General features: G+C 41.4%; 2 protein-coding genes across 4 annotated transcripts; both read right to left on the minus strand.

Moving 5' to 3' along the window:
- Nucleotides 1-47: 47 nt before the first annotated feature.
- c14h5orf24 (chromosome 14 C5orf24 homolog) lies at nucleotides 48-5,479 on the minus strand. Of its 3 annotated transcripts, none has more exons than XM_028420836.1 (2): nucleotides 5,244-5,479; nucleotides 48-3,767 (listed from the first exon to the last, which is right to left on the minus strand). In XM_028420836.1, the coding sequence occupies exon 2, from the start codon at nucleotides 3,762-3,764 to the stop codon at nucleotides 3,141-3,143; it is 624 nt and encodes a 207-aa protein (XP_028276637.1). In that variant the 5' UTR covers nucleotides 3,765-3,767; nucleotides 5,244-5,479; the 3' UTR covers nucleotides 48-3,140. The 3 variants fall into 3 exon arrangements, with proteins under 3 accessions (XP_028276637.1, XP_028276638.1, XP_028276639.1); XM_028420837.1 differs by having other exon boundaries at nucleotides 48-3,770; XM_028420838.1 differs by lacking the exon at nucleotides 5,244-5,479 and adding an exon at nucleotides 4,982-5,007.
- Nucleotides 5,480-5,820: 341 nt separating this feature from the next.
- Nucleotides 5,821-13,531, minus strand: ddx46 (DEAD (Asp-Glu-Ala-Asp) box polypeptide 46). Its single transcript, XM_028421657.1, has 23 exons — nucleotides 13,403-13,531; nucleotides 13,001-13,165; nucleotides 12,617-12,739; nucleotides 12,429-12,516; nucleotides 12,131-12,299; nucleotides 11,804-12,039; nucleotides 11,623-11,733; nucleotides 11,338-11,503; nucleotides 11,037-11,157; nucleotides 10,778-10,953; nucleotides 10,480-10,601; nucleotides 10,272-10,350; nucleotides 9,290-9,372; nucleotides 9,037-9,201; nucleotides 8,773-8,935; nucleotides 8,432-8,625; nucleotides 8,100-8,237; nucleotides 7,848-7,997; nucleotides 7,517-7,744; nucleotides 7,200-7,418; nucleotides 6,520-6,664; nucleotides 6,303-6,376; nucleotides 5,821-6,207 (listed from the first exon to the last, which is right to left on the minus strand). Exons 1-23 carry the CDS (start codon nucleotides 13,417-13,419, stop codon nucleotides 6,160-6,162), a joined length of 3,180 nt encoding a protein of 1,059 aa, XP_028277458.1. The 5' UTR covers nucleotides 13,420-13,531; the 3' UTR covers nucleotides 5,821-6,159.
- Nucleotides 13,532-13,858: the final 327 nt, after the last annotated feature.

The following is a 13,858-nucleotide window of genomic DNA, read 5'->3' on the forward strand; positions in this document are numbered from 1 at the left end:
ACAAAGCTTTACAGGCTTCGCCAAACACATGTCTGGAATAAGTGGGCTTCAAATCTTCTCCAAATCGGACAGAAGATGATTCTGTTGATTCTGAACATGGTGAGAGGGAAAAACAAAATCACTGTGCATTAATTTAACTTTAAATATTACTGTGACATTGAGGCTACATTCTGGTTGCAAATAAACAACATAATAAAATAGAAAAAACAAACAAACAAACAGGAAGTTCTGGTGTCATTAGACGATGATAGTTACCATTTACAACAAATCCGTTAACAGTGAAGGGTCACGTGACTTGCCTAATTTGGTCACTTGGTTAGAGATCTAGTCTAGTCAAACCTTCCTGTCCTGACCAGCTCGCTCTATAGTGTCTGTAACAATGACCTAAAGTGTGTTCTTGAAAATGCATGTCAAAGAAAGTCCAAATGATACCACAGTTAGAAATGATGCATCTAATTTTGGAATTTTAATCATTTTTGTTTTTAGCAAACCTAAACCAAACACAGTGTCCCACAAGCACAAGACTTTGTGGATCTTCTAGTTATCTTCTGCTAGTGTTAGCTCGGAGCAAAGTAGCCCACAGTCAAGAGCTGTTGTTAAGTTTGTCAAACAGGCTAAGTGGCTAACAGTGCACCCTGCTAACATGTTTATTGTACCTTATTAGCATAACAATCAAAATCCAATGCAGCTTCATAACCGTTCTCTATGTGTTATTATGAAATTATGTATACAGAGCCCACCGCTTTGCACACTTTTTGCTTTTATCACCTTTAAAGTCACATTAGCTGGTTAAAAACTAACATCTGTGTTAAATAAAAAACAAACATCAGGTCGTGAAATTACATAACAAAAAGATAAAATGTGTAAAAATGTGCACACAACATGACTTGTAGTGATACTCCTTTGCTATTGAGTGAGAGCAGATTTCCATTCTAACACAAAAAAAACTCACAAACCAGCCACAACCTCAACAAAAATATTAGTTAAATATCAAACATGGCTACATGAGAATTATATATATTTATATATCTATAAAAAGGACACTACTTTCAAAGCAGAATAATACATGGATATAAAAACAGTGACACATAAGGAGGTTTACATCCTAAATGTAAATTTACAATGCATTCAAAAAGCTGGCATTTAAAGCCTTTCAGAGATGAAACACACACACACACACACACACACACACACCTGCGTGCTTTGAGCATCTGATGCAACAATCTTTTATGAGACAGGGGGGGCTCCGAGTGCTTGTTTTTTTTCTGTTTTTTTTGTCATTTACATTTTATACAGTAACGTTCATGCTAAGGTTATTTTGTGGGATGAATTTAAAAACAAACAGCAGAAATGTCAATAGTTAGATGAGATCATGTTCTTTGGTAAAGGAGGGTGAGAAAAGGACGCCTGTATGTGACATTTTATATAACACTGCACACGTCAACGAAACAAGTGATAAAAGGCCTTGTACACAAGTTTAAAAATACAACATTAATAATAATAATAAAAAAGTGATAGTATCAAAGTTTCCACAGTACAATACGTACAACATATTATTGCACCAAATTTTTTAAATTTTTTTTTTCACAATAGAGCAACTCAGCATTTATTTTTTCACCTTCTGGATTTGAATTCCCCATTTATTAAAAAAACTCATCAATTACATTGGATCTGTATTTTATTGAAGGAGCATTACGCACAAGTTTGCACGAAATTATTATTTAAAGTCAGCATTTATTAAGAAGCACCAAGTTCAGTCATTTAAGTGATTTACAGGGTGTAATATAGAAGTAGTACTAATATAAGGTGACTGGTTCTTATTATTACGTAATAATGTGGTGACTGTAAACAAATCAAGTGTTGACTGAGCTCATTGATGTTGAGGCTGCCTCAACAGCGCCCTCTGTTGGCAGCTTTCCCACCAAAATATAACCTTGTATTGTTTTCTCATCTACGTCACATACTAGAGCCTCCTGTTGGGTAAAGTTTTTGTTCAAATATCTACAGTGGAACTGCCAGATCATTCATAGTCAGTGCATTCAACAACACATTCATGACAGATAGGATTATAATCTGAATATCTGCTCATTGCCCCGGGGACCAAAAAAAAAAGAAACATTTAAGCAAAGATATATGATAAATCATACTTTAACTGTAATTCTTAGCCATGTTTGTAGCCTTGTTTACACCACGGAAACCACACACAGACCTACATATGTAGTGACAGACTTCACCTACAATGGGGCGATGATACCAGGAGTATCTCTCTTGCATTAAGGTGGTCACAGTGGTGTGCATTAAACAGCTTTTGTGAATAGAATTTCCAGATTGAAGTCAATATTTGGCTGCTGACTTTTTAAATTTTGTTTAGGCAAAGTTCTTCTTTTGCTGCTCTAAGGTGAGACAAACTAACATTTAAATGCCGTGCTGTAGTGTAAAGATAACCATGAGGTGACAGGTTTACCACGTCTACCGCCACATCTCCGTGGCGACTAGTGATCAAACAAGGCAACCAGGGTCCATATTAACCAAAGCTTAATAACAGGTCAGAATAAAAACAGGAGACGTTGCTGCCACGGTTTGTGCCATTCTTAGACTACAACGTTATTTATCGCAACCACCTGTAGGTCAGTTGTTTTGATGATGTTTTCATGCAAGGTAGAATTTCATTGATTAGTTTGGGGTAAAGAACATTGTGTATGTATGTCTATCACGCCACTCTGACACCCCAACTCCAAACCATTTTTAGTGATTGTTTCTGTCATATGTTGGTGTTAAAATGCTACATATAGAACTCAAAAATAAGCTACACTTACAGTTGTTGAATAAAAGCCTCTTGCTCAGTGAACCTCTGGTATTATTATTATTATTATTATTATTATCATTATTTTCCCAAGACAACAGACAAAGTAATGTATAGTGAACCCTTTCACACACTATAGATCTCCAGCAGTAGCACTGAAAAACTAACAGTATAATATATCAGGTGGCAGGCACACAAATGACACCAACACTACAATAGAAAATCTCCTCCTCTCAGCAGACTGGGGAGAGATCACCCTCGATATGTAGCAGGAAACCTGTGCACATGTGTCTCTTATTCCAGCGGTAAAGGGTGAAGTAGAAACAGGATCGGGCCTTTACTCATTAGCTGGCTTCTCTTTGCAGGAAGGTTCACAGAGGATTTCTTTTTGTGGTAGAGGATAGGGGAAAGCTGCTCCGCTGCAGGTGCTACTGTAAGCCAGTTTGTTGAGGCGGGAAAGGCCTTTGATGCTGCCCGGAGGCCGCCCCGGGCTGACCTTATACCCCGCCGCTCTGGTCGTACCGAGCGGCCTTCCCGGGCTCGTCTTGAACCCGGCAGCTCTCGTGGTGCCAAGCGGTCGTCCCGTGCTGGTTCTGTATCCGGCTAGCTTGGTGGTTCCCAGAGGCCTGCCGCGCCTGCCTGTCTTACCCACAGCCTTGTTCTTCTTCTTGCCATCTTCCGGCGCCTGATCGCCGCCTTTTATGCCTGGTATCTTCCCAGGCGTGCGGGGGTCACCCCCAAGAACCTCCTGTCTCTGGCACACCATGGGCTTGTGGCTCTGGGTGGGTAAGGACATAGGGGCCAGTGTCATCTGGAGGGACGTGGGAGGGGGAGGAGGGTAGAACTTGTTGGACTGTGAGGTGCACAGGTCAAAGTGGGAGGCCGGGTGGTGGCCGTCCTCTGCCAGACATGACGGCCTGCTGTTCATGCAGAAGTCACTGCTTGTCACCTGGCGCATCATCTTCTGCTGGGAGTCAGAAACAAGGTGTTATCACCACACAGAGGAACATCTGTACCAGTACATCTACAGTTTGTAGAATCTGTCACGTTGTTCGGACTTTGAACTCAAACCTGGCGTCCTGAGTGGACACATTGCTCATGGTTGAATAGCAGGATGCATAACAAACATGTTTTCCACACCAACTTATTTGTTTTCATTTAAAAATAAAACACACTATTGATAATACATGAATCTAAGTCAGTTCAATGAGTTGTGATGGGCTCATTACTGCCCCTCTGAGGCTGGAGGGTTGAAAACAGCCACAGCTACAAAGTTTTTCCTCAAGGTACACCAACAGCAGTAAAAAACCAGAACTGAAAGTGTCAGGGAGAATCATAGGGAGGACATCTTTATGTAGGCCTGTCGGTGAAACAGTTAGGAACAGCCAGATGTGCGTCCGGGTGCTCCTACATATCTGGATGGTGCATCACACAGACTTTCCAACAAATTCAGAAAGCGTCAGATTCTGGTGACACATTTAGTCATTTCTTAGCATCTCCCTTTTCCCTGTAAAGCCAAAAGTGTGATATTGACTGAAACCTTGTGTCAAATGTTCTTACATGATGATCTCAATAAAACTTTAGTAGCCTAATATCTGGTATTAAGATGTGTTTATGTCTTTTGCTTTGTCTTCTAGGAAGTCAAATCTACATGCATTTCTGCATGCATTTTGTTTTTCTGCAGCTATTTTTAATTTAAGATGACATTATCTGTGTTTAGTTTTTTCAAAAGTGGGTGTAAAAACCAAATAAAGGATGTCTGTTTTCGTATGTTTACATTCAGACTTATCACATGCTGAAATTAGAACAAATGTTTCTTTAATTCAGCTCTGTTGTATATAAATGTAAATATAAATAGCATATAGAAAAAGAGGTCTGAAATATAAACCTCAGACCTTCACAACACCCTCTGAAGTGGTGTTTAAGTACCTTTCTCCTCTCTGTAGAGGGAGCAGCGTTGATTTTGTGCATTAACACTGGAAGAAACACTTAATCAAAGCTTTACACACTTTAGTGAAGCAGTGTTCAGCCCTCTGTGAGTCTCCGCACCTCGTTTGTTTTCAAAATGATATTTGTGTCCTCCGTAGAGGAACCACGGTGCGTGGAGGTGCGGACTTTTACTATCACAGACACTGTAGTAATATTCATTCACAAAAAATATGCACATGGATTCCGCACCTTTGCGTTCAGACGACAAAACCTCCTGTTCCTCTGTGTGTGTGTGTGTGTGTGTGTGTGGTGTCACTTTAACGTGCAGCACTAACGGCTCAGTTTAGCCTCGTTCCGGCCCGAATAACGGTTTAACAGAGAAACGGTTCCGTTACTTGACAACACGGCAGAAAAGTGCGCAGATATGCGATGTGTTTGCGCGTATTTAAGGCACACACGGTGAATGTAAATACAGCCCCTGACAGCAGCGTTAGCACTAAGGTTACTGTACCTCGATTGTTCGTAGATCTCGGAGCAGAAAGGGTTAAAGAGAAAAATGATCTTTCATCCCTCAAAGCGTGAGTCGATCCATTTTCCCGAATCTTTTCGCAGCAGAGGACATCAGCTCGCCGGCATGAGGTCACCGCAATCGGCGTGAACGACAACAAGACGCGAGGTGTAACAAACAGACGTCTTTTTTTTTTTTATTATTTCCCAGCTCCAGCGGTTTGGATGAGAAACGCAGCCATTTTCCATTAAAAATTAATAAGACGTGAGCGCAGACTGAGCATGCGCAGAGCTCCAAGCAGCAGAGCTTATTCAGCCGCCCCTCCTGAACCACTTTCACAAGCTTCCTGTGCTTTAAAGTCACCAAAATGTTCATTTACATCAAACAAGCTGCAAAAAAACGCCTTTATTTGTTCACGCTGATGTCCAGAAATCGAGTTTTTAAATGCATCACCTCCCACAACTGATGAATAATATACAAACGCAAGGCTACTGAATAATTAACATGAAGTAGTCCGTGCTGGTGCGCTGCATTTGAACAGATTTGTTAATCCAAACAGCTGCACACACACACATCCGGGTTACTAACAGCACGTTGTTTTTTTTTTTTATTGTGATGAAAAGTAAAAACATCTTTTAAATCTGAGGTTCTCTTAATAATCACAATGATTTATAATGGTTACGTGACTAAAACATTTGGAAAAGACAAAGCTTACTGCAGAATTGTGCTGGTTTGAAGGTATAAAACTGCACAGAGAGAAAAAAAAACCAAGGGCTGGGGAAATAATACAAACACAACTGAACACTGAACTCAAATAACTGAGGGGACAATTATTAAAAAATATAGACTAAAATATTCTTCAACCATGTTGATGAAAACTGTGGGGATGATTGACAGATAGGAAGCGCCGTTTCCTCCTCTACAACACCTTGTACCGCCCTTTGCTCGTCGGCTGGTAGGAGTTTTGCTAAAGAGAGACAAAAGAAAATTAGAAAATGATTTTCCAGATATTTACCATCATGTGTCCTCTTTTAATAATGCCAATAAATAGGTGATACTTACCAATCTGATGAGCTCTTCTTTGATTAGCCGTGTGATCTCCGTTTTGGCTTTCTGCACAGCCAGTTCATTTGCACCTAGAAAACAACAATTCATACTTATATGAATGCAATCCAGAACAAGATACGTTTAGCATTGATTTTTCAAACGTGCCTCCTTAGAGACAGTGGGGGGGGGGCAGACCAACAGATGCCACCATGACAACTTTTTTGACACCTACTCTCAATAGCCAGATAGATCTTGCGTTCTCCCTCCTTGGGCTCTTTCCCTGGAGGGAAATAGGTTCCCCTGATGGTGATGGCAGCCTCGGAGTATTCGCCGATCCTCTGCAGAGCTTCTTTAGATGTCACCTTCCACCTTGCAGTCTACGACACAGTAAGGAAGACTTTGTGAGAGGTTTTGTAAAGACGTCTGCATAAAATCAGCCTTTCAACACCAAATTCTCAGTGATGCTTCTTTCTTAAAACCTGATATTGGTCTTTATCGATGTTATTTATAAGGATCAATTATTCAAAACAAGTGCTTTGACAAATAAATAAGCAAGAAATGTTCTCCAAACTTTCAGTTTGACCGTTTTTTAGTAAAATGCTGATAGAGAAACGAGGTTAGAATTGGTTAGAGTTTTGCTGCCATCTCAGGTCAAACGTTTCCCAGCTTGTTTCACCCCAAACCACCACCACAAAATGGGTTAAGAGTGCTGACTACTAACAGTAAAGAGACAGACGTGTGAGGTTACTGAATGTATGTACAACATACATATGAAACAATCAAAGTATTGTGGAACCATGCTCCACATGAAATAAAGGTCTTTTTATGCCTCTTATTTGTGGCTCTGTCTGGGCCAAAAATAACACGGGACAGTTCTAAATATTTTACGGCCCTGCGCAGAGCGCTGCTGACCTGAGGGAAGTCATTGATCTCCAGCTCCTCTTCATATCTCTTGACGGTCTCTGCCTGTTCAGCTGCCTGCCGCTCCTCCTCCAGCTTCTCCACAGGAGTGTAGTTCAGCTTGGCATTGATCTTCTCCGCCAGCTGCTCTGCAATGGTCTTTGCCGACACTGAGGGTGTCATGATGGTGCCGCCCCGCAGGATGGCGTTGGTTGCCTGCTGCATCACGTCCTGTATGCAGAGACAAAGTTAACACATATTTAGTCATAAGCTCAAAGTGCAGTAAGTTCATAACTCCGAAGCCAAATATGTTACGAGGTGTAGCCAACCTGAGCGTCAGCGCCCAGGTTCTTCTGAGCGTTGATCTTGAGTGCCAGCCTTTTGGCCATCTCCAGCTTCTGGATATTTCCAGCAGAGGTAGGTCCGAGACCTGGAAGGCCTCCAGGGGCAGCTGCTGTTGTAGAAACGGCTCCCGGTACACCAGCTGCAGCTCCAGGAGCAGACAGATCCTTCACCCTCTTCTTGGAGTTGAACATGCTTTCAATTTGCTCCTCAATCTGGAGGCGAGTTTGCACATGATTAAATATCATTTAATAGCACTTGAGTGGATGTAATCGTTTTAAATCTTGTAATAAATAGTGAAATCAAAATGTTTCTCACATCCAGGGCTCCATCCTCATCATCAGAGTCCTGCAGACCCAGAGCGGCCTTCTGCAGCTTCTTTCTCTCGTTGGCCAAAGCATGCTCTGTCTCATCAAACTTGAAGCCTTTTCCTGAGAAGCCACTGCTGCTCTTAATGGTCTTGCCCTCCTGAATAGTTGAATGAGAGGAGGAACATAGAACATTAAATTAGTTATCTCACCAAAGCCTCTAAGAGTTGTTTAAAGGTTGCCCACTGTATGTTCATCTTACCGCTTTCTGTTGGTCTTTAAAGGAGGCCCAAAGCTGCTCCAGTTCTGGTGGCACAGGAGAGCCTGACAGCTCCAAGGCCTTGATAATATCACCAGCATAGCGAACCTGATCCTCTGTGATGAAGGTGTAGGCGTAGCCCTGGATAAAGAAGATGTAGGGGACAGAAAGTCAAGATTTGTTTTCTTGTAATTTCCACAAAATTAAAAAAAAAAAAGAGTTTAAACAGAAAAAAAGATACAAAGACTTCGAGAGGCGAGAAGCAGGCTACAATAATAAGATTGTAGCAAAATAAGCTTAAGAGGAATGGGGTAAAATGGCTTAAAGTGACTGACCTTGTTGCCTGCTCTGCCTGTACGTCCGGCCCTATGGACATAGTCTTCATAATGGTTGGGACAGTTGTAATTGATGACCAGGATCAGCTGCTTGACATCCAGACCTCTGGCTGCCACCGAGGTGGCCACCATCAGACGGCACGCTCCATTCTTAAAATCATTGATGATGCTGTCTCTGTCGTACTGATCAATTCCTAAGAGAACAGGGGAAAATAATATGAGGGATCAAATATGGACAGACAGATAACTTCTGTTAGGAGGGCAGTCATTCAAAATTATAGTCTGCTTTATTTATTTTCCAACACACTGTTTTGTTGAAATTTTATACAGGGATCCAGTACCTCCATGTAAAGACATGCAGGGGTACGAAGCTTTCATCAGGTCTTTCAGGAGTCCATCTGCATGCTCCTGTTTGTCCACAAAGATGATAACTGAACCCTTCTCCTGGTAGTGACCCAGAATCTCCAGCAGCTTCAAGAACTTCTTGTCCTCATCAATCACCAGCTACAGAAAAATTAAGAGAGAGAAGTGGTGTGGATCTCACAAGACAAAAGAACATGTGTGTAAATTCTTTTTTTTTTTTCTCCGTGAAACGGTTGATTTACCACATGTTGCTCCACGTCAGAGCAGACGACGCTGCGGCCTCCCACCTGGACCTCAATGGGCTTTGCCAGGATTCTACGAGCAAGGGCCTCCATGGCTCTGGGGAAGGTGGCTGAGAACATGACCGTCTGGCGGTCAGGACGTACGTTGTCCACAATACGCATCACCTGAAGTGAAGGAAGTAGATCATGTGAATTAAACTCTAAAGACCGTAGAAATATGACAGGTATGTTTAAATCTGAGTGACACACCCACCTGCGGCTCGAAGCCCATGTCAAACATCCTGTCTGCTTCATCCAGCACCACATATGTAACCCTGCGCAGGTTGGTGACCCGACCTACATATCAAGGAAGAGGAGCAAGAGGAAATCAGAAACACTTAAGATATATTAGCACTCACACACATCCTGCCTTCTTCACACACAAACACATTTAAAACTAAACCTATGTCAGGACATGACAACTTGACATTAATTGGCAACATCCTCATTTTTCTCTAGTGCCCAGAGTTTTATTTTAACCGACTGTTTATTTTTATTTTTTTTGCTTGTCTCGGGTCTTGCGTACCATCTCAAGGGCAACAGGGACCTGTAAAAGTCAGAAAACAGCCTCAAGATACAAAACAAGAGATGGAGCCCCGTCAAGCATTACTGACCGAGCGCCTTTTCACCTACAAGGGAAACATATTACAGATTACCTCGCATGTGTGGAAACAACAATAATCCCTTCTATTATAAGAAATGCTCAGGAAAACATCATAAACAATCTGTACAGACACTTTGTAAACATTTATTTCCACGTTTTATCTATGCTCATGCTCAGTGCTGCACAAAGCTTTATAATACACTTATTTCCAGAAGCCCCAAGTGCTCGAGATTAAACATATTTAGTGGGAGTTAAAAGTACTATGGATGTGAAGATATAAAGAGAAACAGTGTGAAAATGCAGCAATCAAACATTACGATCAGTCCTGGGCTGGAGATTGAGGAACCATGGCAGCAGCACCAGGTCCACCTACCTTTAATCTCCCTGTACTTCTTCAGGAAACACATCACTGTCTTGTAGATATGACTTGATCCCAAAAGTGGTCAAATAATGTCAACAGTTTAGTAAGTAGTACTGATATGGTTCATTGTGTACTTTATCATACTGTTATAAACCATGCACAGCATTAAATTAAAAAGAGCTCATATGTGCATTAATAAACAAGTGAAAGGGTGAAGCTGTATGAACGCACCGCTGTTGGCTCCCAACATGTCGATCATTCTTCCTGGTGTGCACACGATGATCTCGGCTCCTCTCTTCAACTCAGCAATCTGCAATCCAACAGGCAGTATTACTAATTCACTACTACATTATTATAGTTACTATTTTCATTCATATATTTTGTATTTCTTCATTTGTCCATATTACAATGAAAATTGAGTGTTACTGTGCATGTTTACCTGTTCGCTGATACCTGTGCCTCCGTAAACACACACTACTCTGAGACCCAATGGTTTAGAAAACTTCTTACACTCCTTCGTGATCTGCAGAGCCAATTCCCTGGTTGGAGTCATGATTACCGCTGCAGGATGGTAACAGAAGTTTTTTTACCATTTCAAGTCACTATATAAAGAATACAATAACACCAGCAAAGCTGCCAGACGTGTTTTCTATTTGAATAGAGTCAACGGAAAGAGGAAACCTTTCTGTATGATGTGTTTTTTTTGTAAATAAAGTATAGAAATCTCAGTTTCTTACAGATTGGTCCCTCCGCTTCCTCCAAAGGCCTCTGGTCCATGATGTGTCGGAACATGGGCAGCAGGAAAGCAATGGTTTTTCCACTGCCCGTCTTAGCAATCCCAATGAGGTCTCGACCCGACATGATGGCAGGGATGGCCTGGGCCTGGATGGGTGTGGGTTTCTCATAGCTGTGCCTGGATACAGAAGATAGATTGTGAGCGCTTACTCCTGAATCTTTCTTACATCAGCAGACAATAATAGTTTTGTGAGGACTCACTTCTTCAGAGCGTTGAGGATCTTCATCGAAACCCCACATTGCACCCAGGTCTTGATGGGTTTGGGACATCCCTTTCCTTTGACTGTAATGCCTTCCAGCTCCAGTCGGTATGCATTCACTTCTGTATATAACATTCAAAGAGAAAGATGTTAGACAGTCAATAATTACCAAGTGGCCCCAATACAAATCAGATTCTCAAGAAATACATATGCAGAATTTCATAGTTTCATTGCTGGAAACAAGTGCAATCAAGCTATACATGTGTTTTTGTATCAAAAACAGAATCTCTCTGCTCACAAACCTTCTGTTGTCATCTTAGCCAGCTCAGGCACCTCGACATAAAAGTTTTTGCGGTACGACTCATACTGAATCTTCCCGTGGTCAACTGGCTCTAGAATCTTCCTCTGCTTGGTCTGGAAGCCTGTCAGAGCTGTCTGCAGATCCACCTCCTCCTCCTCTGATGAATACTGTGAAAACATAGATTAATAGTAGAAAGAAGCAGATGAGAAAATTATTAAATCTTAATTCCATTCTTAATAAAACAAAGAAAAGACAGGACAGCTTTTCATTGCATAACTCTACACACCTCCATGGCATCCTGGTCATTCTCCATCAGCTCACCCTTCTTCTTATGTGTATGAGGTCCTTTTTTGGTTTTAACGACTGTCACCACTTTGGTTACGGTCATTGCTCCTTTCTGTGGAAGACATAAAATGTCATAACAGAAGACAAAGGATCCCCACAGAAAAGTGATAAAGGACACTCACCTTATCATTTCCCTTCACACCTCCCATGTTAAATTTCTTCACCTCCTGCTTCACCTCCTCCATGTAAGCATCCAGAGGATCAATGTCATCCTCCTCAGCCTCCTGCTCCATAGGAGTCTCCTTCTCCTTCTCACCCTCTTCTTTCTTCTCTTCTTTTATGTCTTTATCTTTTCTTTCCCCTTTCACGTCCCCTTCATCATCATCCTCCATCACAGCTGAGCCATCTTCATCATCATCTGGTACAAATTGGTAATAATAATTGGTTATTAAATACAAAAATTCATTTGATATAGTTAAATGGTTTTTTTTTTATAGTTCTTCTCTTACCATCATCATCCTCCAGGCTCCATTTCTTGCCCTGCTTCATCTCCTCCAGCTCTTTCTTGATCTCTCCAATGTTTTCAATAGCCTTCTTCCTCTGCTCTTCCCTCCACTTTTCCACACGCTCCTTCCTTTTTCTCATCTCCTCCTCCAGCTTGTTCTGGTCAAAGTCTTGCTGCATGGACACAAGACATATTTCAAACAGATTATTCAGATCAAAGCTACTTAGATAAACAAAAAAATATACACAAAGGGATGAAGGAAAATAACCACATGGCATTCCCTTTGAAAATAAGGAACGTACATCCTCAACTTTCTCATCCTCTTTTTCCTCTTTAATCTTTTTCTTATCAGATGAGGACTCAACGCTGTCTTTCTCTTTGCTTCTCGGCCTGTAGAGAAGACAACAGAAACATGCATTTGTTTATTAATTAGCATTTGATGATTTTGTTGTTTTGAATATAACATTTTCAAAAACAAAAACTAACTCACGTTTCATCTGTTTTTCTGCTCTTACTTGGGCTCGCAGAGCGGGACCTGCGGCCTCTGTTCCTGCTTGTGGACCTTCTCCTGTCTCGGCTTCTGGACCTCCTCCTGTCTCTGCTCCTGGTGCGCCTACAACAATCACAATTAATCAGTTTTGGTGGTTACACAGTAAACAAGATCCTACACAATGCCTTTCTTTTAAACACAGCTATGCTTAGCTGAGAGGGCATCTAAAACCAGGTGGCAATGGTGCATTTTAATGGCTGTGTTCCAAGATTCAAAACAAGACCCAAGACCGCCACCTAAGTATCACTAGGCTGTAAACCCAACTTCCATTGGGTATTCTATGGTTGTTTTTACTTATAACATATGCGAGCATAAAAAACACACCTTGTGCGTTTTCTGTCTCTTGACCGGGACCTGCGGCGGTCCCGGCTTCGTGACCTCTCTCTCCTGCTTCGGTCTCGGTCGTCTTTCTTGGAGCGTTTGTCCGGGGAGCGACTCTTTGATCGGCTTCCCGACCGCCCTCGAGACGTGGAACGTTTCCTGTAATGTCTGGGGAATAAAGTGCACAAATATTACAATATCTGGTAAATAGTTGAGAAATTGTTTTAAAAATGCTTTAATTCAAAGTCTGCAGCTGTATGAGGCTAACTTGGTTAAACTGCATCAACATCCTCTGTTCAGCTAGCATGCTACTGTTAGCTATTGCATTTACAGCGTATCAGTAACAGAATTTAGTTCGAGTTAATTCAGCCAAGGCCAAAATGGACATGAAAGTTTTGAACATACCGTGACTCGCGTCCCATTGCTGTTACACCAAGGTCAGCCTGAGAAGTTTAAATTAATCCACAGAGAATTACGATTCAGCTGCGATGGTTAGTTGTTTGTAGCTTTGAACCCGTACGTCATAAAACTGCGACAGATAAAGTCATAAATTGATTCTTCGAGCGCCACCCAGTGGAGGGAGGTCAGAAGGACAACTCCAAAAAGACACGTAAACAAAGATGGGCATCTTTTTAACCTTTTAAAAACATTTTAACGTACATTCAATTCATAATTTATATTACAACAGAAGCAAGAAAGAGAACATTTATGAGTGGAATAAGATTTTTTTTTCAGCTTGTGAATCGTGTTTTGTTATTTTTTATTAGTTTGATTGCCTTGCTAGGCAATTCTCTGTGGATTAATTGCCATTGCTAGGCAATCAAACTATTGTTCTTCACCCTCTTTTTCTTCAATCTTCTT

This window comes from Parambassis ranga, chromosome 14, assembly GCF_900634625.1.
Source record: "Parambassis ranga chromosome 14, fParRan2.1, whole genome shotgun sequence".
In the NCBI taxonomy this organism is placed as follows: domain Eukaryota; kingdom Metazoa; phylum Chordata; class Actinopteri; family Ambassidae; genus Parambassis; species Parambassis ranga.